This window comes from Chlorocebus sabaeus, chromosome 23 (assembly GCF_047675955.1).
Source record: "Chlorocebus sabaeus isolate Y175 chromosome 23, mChlSab1.0.hap1, whole genome shotgun sequence".
Lineage (NCBI taxonomy): Eukaryota > Metazoa > Chordata > Mammalia > Primates > Cercopithecidae > Chlorocebus > Chlorocebus sabaeus.
In genome coordinates this window covers 69,273,687-69,291,438 of record NC_132926.1, presented here as the reverse complement: position 1 = coordinate 69,291,438, position 17,752 = coordinate 69,273,687, and the positions used below count along the sequence as shown (strand labels likewise).

Here is a 17,752-nt window from a genome sequence, read left to right as displayed (position 1 = left end):
TCCGATGGCTCCTGGGCCCCTGTGGTAAGTTAGGGTTCAGATTAAACGTCACCTCTGGAGAAAGATCAGTAATCACCGCCTCTCTGTCCATCATCTTTCTGTGTGGTTTGCTCTCTTCCTATTCCTTATCACCATCAAACATTCTTTTGTTTACTGTCTTTTATTGTCTATTCTTTCATACTAGAATGTAAGTTCCATGAGTTTATTTTATTTCTTATTGCTGTAAATCTAGAGCCTGAAACAGTATCTAGTATATATCGGAAACCCAAATGATACTGTTTAATTAATGTTGAATGAAATGAAACTGAAGAAGTAATGTAAGGTAAATAACTTACCACACTGTGTGAGACAAACAAGGATTTCCCGGAAGAGGTGTTTTTAAATTAAAACTACAGGGTGGTAGTGAGAGGTGGTAGGGAAGCAGAGGTCGCAGCTACAAAATAATAACTTGTTCATCTCCGTTTCTCCGCTATCTTATGAGCCCCTGTGGGGCTGGGACGGAGTTTTATTCATCTTTCCATCATCAGCGACTAGTACGGGGAGTAGCAAATAGTGAGCATTCGACAGATGTTTGCAGAATAATAACGGACTAGTGTGTGCAGAAGGATCTATTAACTGGGCTGCAGCACAATTCAGAGAAGGACAGTAGGTGCGACGACTGAGACTCGGCTGCCTAGGCAGCAATGGCTCACGGGACAGAACCGCCAAGCAGTGCCCCGCAAGCGGAGCGCAGCACCCATTGCGCCTGCGCATAACAGGCTCTAGTCCCTCGGCTGTGGGAAGCCAGCACCACCTTTCACGCATGCGCAGTGTATTCTTCCCACCTCCCACAAGATGGCGGAGGGCAAGTAGCAAGGGGGCGGGGTGTGGCCGCCGGAAGCCTGGCCGCTGCTGGTGGGGGGGACCTGCGGGCTAAGGTCCGGGAGCAGCGGACAGAGGTTGGCTCGATGCAGTTCCCGGGAACCGTTGTTGGCTGTTGGTGAGGAAGGTGAAGCACGCAGTTGCCTTCTCGGGCCCCAGCGCCCCCTATGTACACCTCCCTGGGCTCGGGTCCGGTCGCTGCTTTGCCTGTTTCTGTACCACCCTCAACTCTCCGGTCCTGGAGCACCGGCGGCAGCAAGAGCTGCGTCCGGCAGGAGACGAAAAGCCCAGGCGGCGCTCGTACTTCTGGCCACTGGGCGAGCGTCTGGCAGGTGAGTGAGGCTGCAAGCATTGACGTCTCCTCCCCCGGCAAAGCTTCCTCTGCATTGCCCCGCCGCTGCTCGGGACCCTACGGTGCTCGGCCCGACTCCGTGGCTCTCTTCTCTCCACGTCCCACCCTCTCCCCTCCCCGGACTCCCCATTCAGGCCTCCAGTTGGCCCCTGGCTTTGCAGGTCCTCCATTCTCACGCAGTGGAAGGGGGTCGCGACGCCCGCAGTCCTCCACCTTTCCTGGCTGTTGCTGGAGCTTCGCCTCTGCAAGCGGTGCCCTGTTCGCGTTAGGTGGGTGGGTCGTCCGCCCCTCCCATTTTAGTCGCTTCCCCGTCTTCCTCGTTTCGACCCTCTTGCTTCCTCTAAAAGTTTTAAACTCTCTGCCTGGGAAAATACCCGATAGCCTGGCATGTGGAGTTACAAAGAAAGGGCTGTTATCCAAAGGCCAGTGAATTTTGTTCACTTTAATGAGAGAATCAAGTCCCCAGGAGCCTTGGATGGTTTAGGTCGGAGCCTGACTCCTTGACCCTCGGAGTAGAGGAATGGTGCCTGTGTTGGCAAATGATGGTTCATCTAAATCATTCATTTTTTTCGGCTGTAGGAAATCTTTGGCCTCTGAACATTTGAGGTGGGGGCGTGAGCTTTCTAGATCTAGTGAAAGAATTGGGAAGTGTTATATTCGTTTTAAAAAAGGAGACCTTATGCAGTACATGTAAGACATCACTTAATGGTACAAGCAAGGATAAGTGATTTATTCTTTTATTCAGTGTTAGCTTAAATTGCCCACTGACGTTTTAGAATTCCATGTTGTACAAGCCCTTTGTTTCTATTTAGACAGGACTAAAATGGAGAAAAGCTTTTTAAGTTCAAAACTTCTTAAATTGCTTGTATTCTCGATTGTTGTTACTGCTTAACACTCCTTAGGAGTACTTGATATTTTCCATATAATTTAGACTTATCAGTCTCAGCTCCCTCCTTTATTTGTGGAGCAAGGGTAGTCAGAATTACTAGTGTAAAAAACTGTCCTAAATAACGGGGTACCTTGCCAGAGTTTGAAGTGCAAAATGTGGGATCAAAGCGGTAGCGGAGGAAGTTGCCATGGCTAATTTTTCCATCTTTCGCTGGATGGAAGGGTTGGATAATGTGTCAAGAGCCCCAAAATTGTAGAAGTGAGATTAAAAATATAAATGATAGCTTGCTCTTTGAGATTGCTAATGGGTGGACCTTTTTATTAACATTAAATTGAGCAACATCGTTTTCTGGAAGTTATGCTAGTTGTTCTCCAAAGTTAGAAGCACAAACTATGCCTGCTGTATTAGAATTGTATGCTAAACGTTTTTAATGTGTGGGTTATAAATAGCCTGACAGATTTGTTTACTTTTCATTCTGTCTCATAACACATAATCTGTTTTTCCCTTTGCTGTGGGCTTTTGACCTATTAATGCATTTTTAAATTTTAGAGATAGAATTGTTCAGCTTAAAAGAAGGAGGAATATTTTTATGTTTTATTCTTGTATGGGCTAGTTGATTCGTTGCTAGCCTTCACTTTTCTAGAACCAGAGCCTGTGTGTTTTTAGAGCTGGTTGTCTCTGAATTCTCTGCATACAGTTTGAAGGGACCGTAGCAAAGTTGGGGTTTCTGAGCCCCAGTCAGTGGCTTACTACTTTTGGCAAAATGATTTGAAGCTCTGTATCAAAAAACATCTGACCTCAAACTCTAAAACCTCTGACTTTGGCAGGGTGTGGTGGCTCATGCCTATAATTCCAGCACTTTGGGAGAGGCCAAAGCGGATGGATTGCATGAGTTCAGGAGTTTGAGACCAGCCTAGGCAACATGGTGAAACCTCGTCTGTACAAAAATAAATAAATAAATAAATAAGTCAGGCGTGGTGGTGCATGCCTGTGATTCCAGCTACTTGGGAGGCTGAGGCAGGAGGATTGTTCGAGCCCGAGATGTGGAGGTTGCAGTTAGCCAAGATCGTGCCATTGCACTCCAGTCTGGGTGACAGCGAGACCCTGTCTCCAAACAAACCAACCAGCCCCCTCACTCTTCCACTCTTAATGGAATTTGGTATTTTTTCCTTTCTCTCTCACTTTCTCTTTATGAACCTTCTTTGTCTCCTTGTTCATCCAATCCATTACCCTAGTGCTGATTTCATTTGCCTCCCTGTGTAACCAGGATCCCATGATCATCAGCTTTTACTAAGCTGCTATTGGTGGCCTAGAATGTTTCACTTTCTGTAGACGTACCTTTCCAGTGCCCAATCCTAAATAAGCCTCACTAGCTTTATCAGTTTGACCCCTGAAATTCTGAGGGACATCAGAGACAGCTATATGAAGATATTGGTAAGTTTTTATGCCAGTTGGTGCTCTCTGCTGGGTCTCTAGTGTTGTGTTCCTTTTCTTCTCATTTCCTAAGGTTTTTATAGCAAATAACTTGATCTCTTTCTTTACTGAGAAAAATCTCAACCATCTGAGGTATACTTCCACTTCACTTTTTTCATCTCAATGTCATCTCTTTATTTACATATATCTCAGAGGAAGAAATGACCTTCCTTCTTTTCAAGAGCAACCCCCTCCCTCCAAATGTGTCCATGATTACCCTTTCCCATCTTTCTTTCTCTAGAAACTGTCCATTTTCATTTCCTATCCACCTTCTTCAGCCTCTCCCTCTCTAGTCTACATAGATGCTTGTATCTTCTGCCATATAAGTGTGTATGCTGTTCAACTCTAGGAGGACATTCTAAAGCTTGAGTCTGCTATGCCACTCTATTTCTGTTCTTTTCTTTAAAGACTCATTCTTTCATCCCAGGAAGCTGTTATAGTAGGAAGAACATTGACTTTTGAGCAAGATAGAACTTTTGATCTTGGTTTTTGAAGTCTTTTAAAACCACTTTAGTAGCTGTGTGACTGTGGGTATGTTACTATTCAGATTTCATTCTGTATCTATAAAATATGTTATACTTATCTCACAGGGTGGTAGTTGAAGAAATTAACACATGTTAAATATCCATCCAAGTGTTTGGTACATTGTAGAGTTCTTACTAAATGCTTCTATCCTTTGCACTCGGACTGCCTTTACCATTTCACCACTGAAACTACTGTTTTCTAAGTTATCTGTGACCTCTCAATCACCAAATCCAATAATATTTCCTCTGTCGTCCTTGGTTTCCTTAGACCCAGGAGTTCCCAACCCCCAGGCTGCGGACAGGTATCGGTCCTTGGCTTGTTTGGTGTTAGGAACTGGGCAGCATAGCAGGAGGTGAGCAGCAGGGAAACAAGCATTACCGCCTGAGGTCCACCTCCTGGCAGATCAGTGGCGGCATTAGTTTCTTATAGGAGCGCCAACCTTGTTGTGAACTGCACATGCAAGGGGTTTGGTTGCATGTTCTTTATGAGAATCTAATGCCTGATGATGTGAGGTGGAACAGTTTCATCCTGAAACCATCCCCCACCCAATTCCTGTCCCATGGAAAAATTGTCTTCCACAAAACCAGTCCCTGGTGCCAAAAAGGTTGAGGACTGCTGCCTTAGATCAGTTGTGAAATATACTGATATACTGTCTTCTGTCACACCACTGCATTCCAGCCTGGGTGACAGAATGAGACTCCGTCTCAAAAAAAAAAAAAATATATATATATATATATATATGTGTGTGTGTGTGTATATATATATACACATATATATATATATAGTCTTCTGTAGTCATAAAATGATCTGAATTTCTTGGCTTTTCTGCATTATACTTCCTGATTCTCTATTTCTCAGGAAGTTTCTTCACATTTTCCTTATATCAGTTAGCCTGCAAATGGGATTTAAAAATGAAAGATATCTCACACCTGTAATCCCAGCAGTTCTGGGAGGTGGACATGGGAGGATTGCATGAGGGGCGGAGTTCAAGGCTGCAGTGAGCTATGATTGGGCCACTGCACTTCAGTCTGGGTGACAGAGCGAGACTCCATCTCAAAAAAACAAAAAAACCCGAAGAGATGTTTTGGCTTGTGTAATTGGCAAGTACATAGATAGAAGTGGCTTGAAGAGTGCTTTGTCATGTCATCAAGGCTAAGGTCTCATTTATCTGCTGTTCTCTCAACATTGTCCTCCTGTTTGGGCTTCAGGCTTCCCTTCCAATAAAAAAAAAAAAAAAAAAAAAAAAAAAAAAAAAAATGGCCACTAGTGATGTTCATATTATAGCCCCTTCATTTATTTCCAAAGGAAGAGAGAAGGCCACTTCTCCTAGCCTTTTCCCAACAACCCTAAGCTCTAGTTTGATTAAACAAACATAGATCATGCTGCCAAACCTGTAACAATATCTTTGTCCAGAGGGATGGAATTATCCTAAGTGGCCTAGTCAGTGAAGTGAATCTTATCCGAAAATGAAGACTGCAACACAATATGGGGAAGGAAGAATGGATCCTGGGAAAGTAACCAGTGTCCTCAAGGTTCCGTATGCTTTCCACTGTGTTCTCTTGGTGATCATATCCTTTATGATATAAACCATCACTTCTGTGGGGCTGTTTCTCGGTTCTGTAACTCCCCACTTCCACTTCCTCCTATATATGTCTATCTTATGTGTACTACCATGAGTGTAACTCATACTAAACTGAGTCAGTTTGATCTCTTCACCAAACCTCACCTAGTGTGTTTATATATGCACATATATGTTTTGTTGTTTGTGAGACCGACGGGGTTTCACTCTTGTCACCCAGACTGGCATGTAGTGGCGTAATCACGGCTCACTATAGCCTAGACCTCTCAACTCAAGCAGTCCTCCCATCTCAGCCCTTAGCCTCCTGAGTAACTAGGACTACAGGTGTGCACCACCACACCCAGCCTTTTTTTTCTTTCTTTCTTTTTTTAAGAGACCAGGGCTTGCTGTGTTCTCCAGGCTGATGTCAGACTCCTGGGCTCAAGTGATCCACCTGGGATTCTCAAAGTGCTGGGATTACAGGCATGAGCCACTGCGCCCAGCAGCATGTGTGTGTTTGTATTCCTCTTCCCCCAATTTCTCTTTTCTAACTACCTCTCTCTCAACCACCCAGTCTTGAAATCTTTGAGAAATCTTGGTTCTTCTCCCACTGTCAATCACGTGTCAGATCTTGAATACATCTTGTTTAGTTAGGCCCCCAAGTTGTATAATACCCAGTTAACATTGATTTAAACAGTATCTCGGGCCAGGCGCTGTGGCTCACGCCTGTAATCCCAGCAATTCGGGAGGCTGAGTCGGGTGGATCACTTGAGGTCAGGAGTTTGAGACCAGCGTGGCTAACATAGTGAAACCCCGTCTCTACTAAAAATACAAAAATTAGCAGGGTGTGGTGGCAGGTGCCTGTAATCCCTGCTACTCAAGAGGCTGAGGCAGGAGAATCACTTGAACTCGGGAGGTGAAGGTTGCAGTGAGCCCGGATTGCGCCACTGCACTCCAGCCTGGGTGACAGAGCGAGACTCCATCTCAAAAAAAAAAAAAATACAGTATCTCACATAAAATGTCCAGAAATGGAGTAGTCCATGATTAGTCAATTTAGCTGCACTATGGTTTCATCAAGGATTCAGGTGTTTTACATCTTTATGCTGGCTATCCTTAGTGTGCTTAACTTTGGACTCAGACTTTGCCATCATGGTTGTAGATGGCTCTGCTCCAGGCATCACATTCTCACACAGTTACCAAAGACAGGTGGAAGTTTGTCCTCTCATCTCTTAATTAGGCAACTAAACCTTTCACAGAAGCCCTCTTTCCGATGTCCATCCAGGCGTGCCCCTGCCTTAGTTACGAGGAGGCTGGGAAAATAAATATGTGGCTTTTCAGTCTAGGAAGAGGGTAAGCAAATGACTGATTAGAAGGTAACAGATGGTGTCAATTACAGTATTGTATGGAAAAATTTAAATAAATAAGAATTTTCAGATAATAGTGGCAAATTTAAAACACTGTTTACACCAAGAGTTAATATAAGCTGTGCATAGGATTTTGGTGTGGGTTTGTTCTCTGAGGCGGAGTCTCTTTGGGTCACTCAGGCTGGAGTGCAGTGGCTCGATCTTAGCTCAATGCAACTTTGCCTCCTGGGTTCAGCGATTCTCCTGCCTCAGCCTCCCAAGTAGCTGGGATTACAGGCGCCTGCCACCACACCCAGCTAATTTTTGTATTTTTAGTAGAGACAAGGTTTCATCATGTTGGCCAGGCTGGTCTTGAACTCCTGACCTCAAGTGATCCGCCTGCCTTGGCCTCCCAGAGTGCTGGGATTATGGGCGTTAGCCACTGTGCCGAACCTATACGTAGGATTTTGGCTGAACATTTAGATAGTCCTAGGTGACTGGTTAAAAATGAATTTTTATGTAAAATTAGAATATTTCAGTGGTATATCCCAGTTTATTTAAGACTGTGTTAAGTACATTTAAGCGTATCTGTGGGAGCTACTGTGAGAAAAGGTATATTGTATGTAACAACTATTGAAATAGAGTTGTGGTTCCCCTTGGGGATGGGAGATATTTGGAAATACTATGTGAGGACATTTTTGGTTGTCACAGTGACTGTGAGGTACTACTCATAATTACTGAGTAGAGGCCAGATACACTAAGTGTCCTGTGATGTTTGGAAATGGTCCTACAAAACAGAATTGTGCCTTCAAAAATACCAGTAATGCCCCTCCACATGTATACACTGAAATTAGCAAATGCTTTGCCTTTTGAAAGAATTCAGAGATTCATCTATATTCTTACATTGCAAGTGACAGAAGACATAAAACTGGCTTAAACAAAATAAGGGACTGAGTAGATCTTCTAGTAAACTTCAGCTAAGGCTTCATCCAGTGGCTCACATGAAAACATCAAGGACTTGATTTCTCTTATTCATTCTCCATTATTCCCCATGATTTGGTTTCATTCTTGGGCTAGCTTATCTTATGGTGGTAAATTACTGCAGTACTTTCAGACTTCATATCCTCATTTCATATATAGTAAAATGAAAAATATTTTGTATTTGATTTTACAAGTATTTATTTAGTATCACCACTTCTGAAACCTTCCCTAAACATCTACCCCTAAAAAGTTTATTAGCTCCTCTGTCATGCTTCAGCTCTACAATCTATATGCCTCTATTATATATCACACTCTATGGGTATTATTTTTCTGTCCCATGCATTACTCTACCTTATCTTAATTATTGTATTGTTAATGTCTAAATGTCTGGAATACTGCCTGGCATAGTAGTGTACAATAACTGTTTATGGAGTTAGTGAATGATTTTGTGCCTAATACAGAAAAGAAGAAACAAGTATATATAAAATAACTATTGAAATAGAGTTGTGGTTCCCCTTGGGGATGGGAGATATTTGGAAATTTAAGAACGCCTCACTCCTTCATCAGTTATTTTTGAATCCCGAACTATGTACCTTGTACTGCTACCACTAAAGCATGTATATGATGCTCTTGCAATTATTATAGTACAGTATGAATTCATTTGAAAGTGTTACTGAATTCTCCTTGTGTTTTTGTCATTTTCTCAACAAAACCAAAACCAATTATTAGTTGAACAAATATTTTTGGGTTTTTTTGTCTGCTGTAGGCAGACAGTGTGACAACATTGGGTGGGAACAAAACAGAGCCTGTGTTATCTGAGCTTAAATTTTAGTGGGGGACGTAGTCAGTAAATATTATATATGTACACATACACAAACACAAATAACATCAGGTAGTATATAGGCCTTGAAATAGAATAAAATAGGTTCAGGGGACAGGGGATACTACTTTAGTTTGGTAAGGGAAGGGCTCTTTGAGAAGCCCTTTGTGCTAAGAGACCTGAGTGTTCATGAATGAGGTGGCCTGTACCATTCTTGTCAAGATGTGAAATAAAATAAAATGAGGTGCCCATCGTTTTTGTTCTGGAAGAGTTTGTGTATAGTTGGAATGAATTCTTCCTTAAATATTTGTTATAACATGTCAGAGAAACCATCTGGGCTGGGAATTTTCTTTGTGGAAAGGTTTTTTAAAATTTGGTATTTATTTGTACATATTTATGGGGTACATGTGATTTTTTGATACACGCATAAAATATGTAATGATCATGTTGGGGTATTTAGAGTACCTGTCACTTTGAGCATTTATCATTTCTTTCTGTTGGGAAGAAAGGTTTTTAATTATTAATTCAGTGTATTGTTTTTAAGCCTATTCAAGTATTCTATCTTGTGATTATTTTTGTAATTCTTCCCCTAAGAATTCTTGTATCTAAAATTTTAAATTTACTGGCATGAAATTGTTTGTAATAAATATTCTGTGGTCCTTTAATGGCTGCAGGAAAAGATTCTCTTTTCATATCTGACATAGGTTATTTGTACCTTTTCCTTTTCCTTTATTAGTTTCACCAGAGATCAGTAGTCTTTCCAAAGAACCATCAGTAGTCTTTCAAAAGAACTATTTTGAATTTTGCTAGTCTGTTGTATGTTTATTTTCTATTGTGTTAATTTCTGCTCCTTATTTCCTTCCCTCCTACTTTTTGGGATTCTTTTGTGAAGTTCTTTAATTTTCAACATTTCTTCTTTTTAAATATATTCATAAAGTTAAACATTTCCCTCTAAGCACCATTTTAGCTAGTTCTATTACTAGTTTTGATACGTAGTATTTTTTGGTACATAGTATTTTTATAATTCACTTAAAATGTTTTCAGATTTCTATTACGATTTGTACCTTGACTTTTGGATTATTTGGAAGTATTATATTTTTATTTCTAAACATATGGAGATTTTCTAGTTATTTTATTTATTTTTAATTTGTAAAATTACTGTGTAATCCAACAACATACTCTGTTTCAAAGGCCTATTATTTCAGACTTAAAATTTGAGATCCATATATGGCTCAGTATATTGTCTTTTTTTTTTTTTTCCTCTCCATTTATTGAGTGCAGTTCTCTGTATTTTTTTATTAGGTCATATTTGTTAATCCTACATTTCAGATCTTAAGTATCGTGAGTGATCTTTTGTTTGTTCATCAGTTACTAAAAGCGTATGTTAGGATACTCCATTATGATTGTGAATTTGAGTATTTCCCTTGTAGTTCTCTAATATTTTATAAATTTGAGACTATTCTATTAGATGCATCGAAATGTGTAATAGCTATATCTTCTCAGTGACTCAACATTATCACGTTTTCCTCTTTTATTCTGGTAGTACTTTCACATTAAAGTCTAGTTTGGGATTAATATAATAGCACTAGCTTTCTCTTTATTATTGTTTGATCTTCTTTTACTAGTTATTTTAGAAATTGCTGTCTTATAAAATCTAATGTTATTCAATACCTTTATCCTTTTCTCAGATAATGCACTTTAATTCTACTTGCAGCCCTCCTCATATAGTTATTTTTGTTTGTTTGTTTCTGTTGTTTTGAGACAGTCTCACTGTGTTGCTCAGGCTGGAGTGCAGTAGCGTGATCTTGGCTCACTGCAACCTCTGCCTTCCAAGTTAAAGCAATTCTCATGCCTCAGCCTCCCGAGTAGCTGGGATTACAGGCATGTGCCACCATGCCTGGCTAATTTTTTTGTACTTTGAGTAGATATGGGGTTTCAACATCTTGGCTAGGCTGGTCTCGAAATCCCAGCCTCCCAGAATGCTAGGATTACAGGTGTGAGCCACCATGCCCAGCCACTACTCATACAGTTTTGTTGTGCATTTTAATTCATTCTTACTTTTTCTCTTTCTTCCTCATTATTGTTGTTGTTACTGTTTTATACTGCCAGTATTTTATTTAAGTTAACGCAGGTCTTTATCATCTTTTTACTTTTCCTATGGTCTTGCATTTAAGATTGCTTTCTTTGGTTTTGAAGGATCTGAAACATACCCTTTAGAATTTCCTGTAGTTGGCTTGAAAATGTCTTTAATTTTCTCATTCTTAAAGGATATTTTTGCTAGGTACAGAATTCTAGGTTAGCAGTTACTCTATTTTTAGCACATTTAGTAACATTGGTGGTTACTTTATTTCAGCACATTTCATTGTTGTTGAGACCTCAGCTCTTTGTGTCTTACCTTTTAAGATAATATGATTTTGTTTGGCTGCTTTTAAGATTTTTATATTTGGCTTTGGCTTTCTGTTTTACTATGCTGTGATTAGGCATTCTTTGGGCTGTGTGAATATGTGGATTGGTGTCTTATCAGTCCTGGAAATTTCTTAGCCATTATTTTTTCAAATATTGTCTTTGCTTCATATTCTCTCTCCTGTAATTTTGGGACTAGTTTAGTATGTTAGACTTTCTTATCCTGTCTCTTGCCTTTTTTCTTTTCCTTTTTTTTTGCTTCTTTTTGACCAAAGGCATTGTTGTGGATGTTGTTCACCTGTGCCTAATCTGTTATCAGCTCATCCAGTAAATACCTAATTTAGGTTATTTTATTTTTTTAGTAATAAATTTTTATTTGGTTCTTTTCAAATCTATATCACTTTTTATAGTTTTCAATTTTAAGCGAAAATATGTAAGTATGGCCTTTATCCCCTTGAATGTAGTAAGTGTAGTTATTTTTCAGTTTGTGTCTGATAATTCCAGTGTTGGGAAGTCTCTATGAAGCTGATTCAGTTGTGTTGTAGAAATAAATTGATGTATATAATATAAGATGAAGTTAATATTTCTCTAAAGAAGATTTTCATTTGCTATCACCAAGTGCCTGGGGGTGTGAGAACATCTTTATCAAATTTCAAATCTTTAACTTTCCTGGGCCACCTAGATGACTTGAAACTGACTTCAGTCCATGGTTTCCTTCTGGTTCCTTTTTTCCTTCTAGGGTGCAGCCATTTAGAGTCTCAGCCCAAAGCCAATGCTGTTTTCACTGCAGTCCTTACCCTTGGTGGGTCTCAGACTCTGACTTTGGTCTCCTGTGCCTGCAATGCAGGCAACAGACAACAAAGCTCAGCCGCTTAAATGCTTCTTTGTTGGCAAACTCACAAAAAGCAAAAGCTGAGGTCACCTTTCTGGGTTCCAGACTTCTAGTGGATTTGAGCTCGTTTTTCATTCCTCATTATTTTGGTGGTTATTTGGTGCTTTTAAGATTGTTTTACTATCTTATCTAGCTTTTTAAATTGTCTTTGTAAGGATACTTGGTCTGAATAACCTGGTCTGCTGTTTCTACAAGTGTAAGTCCAAATATTTCTTTGACTAACTTGTTCAGGAAGACTTGAAATTTCTAAATTAGTCATTCCTTTGTGTTAGGGCTCCTTTGATGGTGCAAATGAGATACCTGGAAAAGGCAGACTTTAAGCTATGGTTGCCTTTTAATTCTTTAAAAGTTAGTTAGGTTAGTTCCTAGTACTTTGCAAAGCCCTAAGGGAAGGAGACAGGTTATTTTGTATGACCGGAAAAGCAAAAAATACTTGTATGTAAGTAGTGCCTTAGGGTAGGAATTATGTAAGCAAATAGAACGTAATGTGAACATTTTTGAAGTGATGCTGTATGGAGAATGTACTAAGCTGAGGAGGGACTGCAGACAGATTTTTCTTTTAGTATTTTTGTTAGAAATGGGTTCATTTTCTTTATTTCCTTCTTTCCTTCTTCTTTCTTTTGACAGAGTCTCACTCTGTCGACCAGGCTGGAGTGCAGTGGCATGATCTTGGCTCACTGCGATCTCTGCTTCCTAGGTTCAAGCAATTCTCCTATCTCAGCCCTCCGAGTAGCTGGGATTACAGGTGTGCACCACCACGCCCGGCTAATTTTTTTTTTTGAATTTTTAGTAGAAGTGGGGTTTTACCATGTTGGCCAGGCTTGTCTCGAACTCCTGACCTCAAATGATCCACCCACCTTGGCCTCCCAAAGTGCTGGGTTTACAGGTGTGAGCCACTGCGCCCGGCCTCATTTTCAATAATAATTATATATATATATATATTTTTGAGACAGAGTCTCACTCTGTTGCCCAGGTTGGAGTGGCGTGATCTCCACTCACTGCAAGCTCCGTCTCCCTAGGAGACGGAGGTTCAAGCGATTCTCCTGCCTCAGCCTCCTGAGTAGCTGGGTCTACAGGTACGTGCCATCACACCTGGCTAATTTTTGTATTTTTAGTAGAGATGGAGTTTCAATATGTTGACTGGGCTGGTCTTGAACTCCTGAATTCCTGACCTCAGGTGATCCTCCCACCTTGGCCTCCCAAAGTTCTGGGATTACAGGTGTGAGCCACTGTACCTGGCCAGTTTTCAATAATAATTCTGACAAAGCTATGCCATGTAGGTGTCATGATTTTTATTTTTAATTTAAACTTTTTTTTACATCTCAAGGACAAAATACGAATTTAAAAATCTTACCCACATCTATTTAAAATGTAGGTACAATTTGCATTTGAATTCTGAGATTAAATCTATTAAATATGGAAGCCAAACACATATGTTAGAAATTCTACTAGGCAAACTAAGTTATGGTAGTCTACATAAATTGGCATTCTTCTGTGATGGAGGAAGGTTAAAAATTTAGTATAACGTACCAATATTTGATTGGTATATTAGTCACATATTTGATATTAGTCACAGCTGTTAATATGAAATGCCTTCCATTTCTTTGTGATTAAATTGATGTGTCTATAAAGAACAAAACCAGCTCTCTTGTATGAAAACCTAGAATTCTTATTTGTTTACTGTTTTCTTGATTATTTTTTTCTCTTTGCTAGAAGAAAATACTAAGTTGAAGATTCCTATTATAGTTCCTTTTATTCCCTGCTATGTTAGATTTAAATAGCTTTTTGTTTTAGATTTGCTTGCTTGCCTTTAAAAACCTGAAAGATAAAAGGAGGTGAACAGAGAATTTTAGAACTGGAAGAGACCCTAAATATCATTAAGTCTCTCATGTGCCCTCCCATCCTAACCATCTCCTATTTTAAACATGCGAAAACAGGCCCAAGGAAGATGGCTGACTTAACTTGCCTAAAAATGTGAGGGAATTTCTCTCCATAGCTTTTATATTCTCCATGAAGTAGGTCGTCAGCAAAGAGTGGCATAGGTAGAAAAATAGGTCTGTTACAAATTTGAGGAGACAAAAAAGACACTTAGAGTGTGGGAAGGCAAACTTTCCAGGAAACATAGTAGTCCTGCTAGGCAGTGTTGGATATCCTTTGATGTTTATAGTTGTGAATTTAAAGTGAAACCAGCTAGCCTTGTTAGCTGATTTTCCCCCTTTCCTCTATAATAAGCTGCTCTGGTACAGGCACGTAAAAGTGGAATGGATCAGTTCAGCTAGAGTTGGGATTTTACCAGGTAATAGAGGGCGAGAAGAGTAAGGGGTTTGAGAGTTTGAAAGAGAGTGGTTATTGTTGCATCTAAAGAGAATAGTAAAGATAAAAGTAATGGATGGTGAAAAATGAGAGCATTTTTTATTGGATTGGAGAACACAGTAAGGTAAGAGAATGTTGAATTTGGAGATGGTACAATGAACTAGAAGGGCAGGATACATTTTAAAGACCGGAAATCTGGGGCTGGGTGCAGTGGCTCATGCCTGTAATCCCAGCACTTTGGGAGGCCAAGGCAGGTGGATCACTTGAGGTCAGGAGTTCAAGAGCAGCCTGACCAACATGATGAACCTCTATCTCTACTAAAAATACAAAAATTAGTCAGGCATGGTGGCGTGTGCCTGTAATCCCAGCTACTTGAGAGGCTGAGGCAAGAGAATCGCTTGAACCCGGAAGATGGAGATTACGCCACTATACTCCAGCCGTGGCGACAGTGAGACTCCACCTCAAAAAATTAAAATAAAAAAATAAAGACTGGAAGTTTGATTTTTGAGATTTTTGGTTAAGAATTTGGAGATGATGCAGTTGTTGATGATGACAAGGTCCTGAGTGGATCATGGAAGTGGGTATTTGGAGGTGAAGAAGTTAAGGAGCTAATAAGCCAAGTTAGGTGGGTAATCCACATAGACTCTGAAGTCACTGAGAGTGATGGTAGGGGTAAGAGTGGAGACGAGTGTTGGAGGCAACAGAGGGTACACAGTTGGGTATCATGTCAGAAGATCTCGGGCGTTTAAGAAAGGAGGAGAAATGGTTTGGAAGTGGTAATTGGATGCAAGGAGCATATTTTTTGCCTCCCTCTAGACCAGGCTTGTCCAATCTTTTGACTTCCCTGGGCCTCACTGGCAAAATAATAGTCTTGGGCCACACATAAAATTACACTAACAACAGCTGATGAGCTTGAAAAAAAATCGCAGAAAAAAAAAATCTCATAATGTTTTAAGAAAGTTTAAGAATTTGTGTTGGGCTGCATTCAAAGCCAGCCTGGGCCATGCAGCCCAGGGGACAAATTTGCTCTAGATCCTTCAGTATCCTATTCCTATCTCCTGGCCTAAAGTACATAGGATGTGAGAGAAAAAAAGACCCACCATTGAGAAAGCTGCACAGAAAGTGGTGTCATCTGATTTCAACTAAGATAAATAGGTGAAGATGACATTTATTGAAGAGTTTGAAGTTACAGGGGAGTTAGTTGGTTAGTTTATTGTACATTCATCTATTGTATTTTAGTACAGTAGTACTAAAGTAATATATGGTTTGGTTTTGTGAGTTACATAAATTTCCATACTATTATGGTAAGTATTTTAAACACTGTGTGTTTCAGAAAAACTCTAAACCCTTGTTTTTCCTCTGCTCCCGCACCAACCAGAACAATCATTAACATAGTAAAAGACATCTGTGTCTTATCTTGAGCAATTTACCAATTAAATGAACTAAAAAAAAAAAAAAAGACACCCGTGACCAAAGACGTGGGGATTTTTCCCCACACACCAACAGAGGATGCCAGTTGGGTATCCAATTCAGTTCCCACACTGTCTATCCAGAAATATCATCAGATCCCGCAGGTTGAGGGCTCAGTCCCCAAGACCACTCCCTCCTTTCCCCCAAGTCCCAAGTCCTAGCTTCTGGAGCTTCTGACTGGCTTCAAGTTGGGGTTCCCACTACCCCCTCTTTGGAGTTGATTAGTTTGCTGGAGCATCTCACAGAACTCAGGGAATCACTTGCTTATATTTACTGGTTTATTATAAAGGATATTACAGGGGATGCAGATGAAGAGATGCGCAGCGTGAGGTACAGGGGCAGGGGCGCGGAGCTTCCATGCCTTCTCTGGGTGTACCAACCTCCAGGAACTTCCACATGTTCAGCTATATGGAAGCTGTCTGAACCCTGTCCTCTTGGCTTTTTATGGAGGCCTCATTGCGTAGGTATGATTGACAACCATGTAGAAATGTGACTGGATAAAAAATGTGTGATCTAAGCCCTGGAAGGCCTGTCTGTTCTGACTTTTCTTGGCCTCTCTGTGTAGCATTTTTTCTTTGATATGGGGACAGAACCCTCTCTGGAATTAGGGGTTTTTGACCCAAAACCAGATTAGAGTCATGCCTTGGACTGGTGAAAGGAGATCAGGAGAAGGTTAGAGAGAGAGATTCTAGAATGTTCCTGAGGACTGAAGTGCCCCGACATTATTTTAAAAAAACAAAAAAAAAACCAAAAAAAACACTGTAATAAGCACTGTGGGAATGAAGAGCTGGGAACTGGCCAGGTGCGGTGCCTAACGCCTGTAATCCCAGGTCTTTGGGAGGCTGAGGTGGACTGATCACTTGAGCTCAGGAGTTTGAGAGCAGCCTGGGCAGCATGGAGAGACCCTGCCTCTACAAAAAATAAAAAAATTAGTTGGGCATGTTGGCACAGCCTTGTGGTCCCAGCTACTCAGAAGGCTGAGATGGGAGAATTGCTTGAGCCTGTGATGCGGAGGTTGCAGTGAGCCAAGACTATGCCACTGCACTCTAGCGTGGGGTGACAGTCAGACTCCAGACTCCATCTCAAAAAAAAAAAAAAAAAAAAAAATCCAGGAACTGTGGATGAAAACATGTGTGTGTATATATATATATATATTGCACTGTGCTAAACTGTTGTGATATTCAGGTTTTCTTTTGTGGGAGGGGAAAACATGAAGAGAATAGTAGTTAAAAAATTTAAACATGTGTCATGGTCCCATAGGAATAATGTGTTACCTGGAATGATGATGTCCCAGCCCTGTCCACAAAAAAAATTTAATTTATATGCTTTTTTAACTGCCATTACTACCATGTGTAACATTGAATAATGCTATTTCTAGAGGAAAATGAATTCAAAGTTTGAAATTGGGATGTTAGGAACATTTCATCTCTTTTTGTTGCTCTGGTGTAAAAGTTTTCCTCCTTACCTTACCTTTACTGCCCCCACCGCTCCTCTTTGCCAAGCAATTACAGTGGGAATTCCCTGCTTCTAAGCTACTGGGAGGGCTCTGATTTTGTGGGGGGTCCAGGGTTTAATGATTAGAAATGAGAATAGAATTCAGATGATAAAGCAGAGTTTCAGGAAGTCAGAGGATAAGGAACTATCTGGGGAATAGTCTGATCTTTTAGATCTTTTACCATCTCCCTTTCCCTAATCCTAAAGCAAGCACAAAATATTTTTAGGGCTTTATGATCTCTTAGTAAAGATGAAAAAATAAATCAGAAGTGAGCAGGCTATCCTATGCTTGTTATTTTTTCCACATGTATTTTTAACAATATATATACTCTTCATCCACTCAACAAATAATTGATTGCTACTAGATACCTGGGACAG

The 17,752-nt window shown here is 40.4% G+C and overlaps 1 protein-coding gene across 8 annotated transcripts in view; it reads left to right on the top strand.

The window, feature by feature from the left end:
* Nucleotides 1–805: 805 nt before the first annotated feature.
* Nucleotides 806–17,752, top strand: part of APC (APC regulator of WNT signaling pathway) — a 141,529-nt gene continuing 124,582 nt past the window's right edge. For 4 of the 8 annotated variants that reach the window (XM_073010760.1, XM_073010759.1, XM_008014142.3 and 1 more), the window contains exon 1: nucleotides 1,091–1,193. Coding sequence is in view for 4 of the 8 variants with exons in the window: in XM_038009020.2 (XP_037864948.1) it covers nucleotides 1,029–1,193 (165 nt within the window). In the remaining 4 variants the exon portion in view is untranslated. Of the gene's footprint in view, nucleotides 1,194–17,752 lie in introns of all 8 variants that reach the window. The other 4 variants (XM_038009020.2, XM_008014148.3, XM_008014136.3 and 1 more) reach the window with 2 other exon arrangements.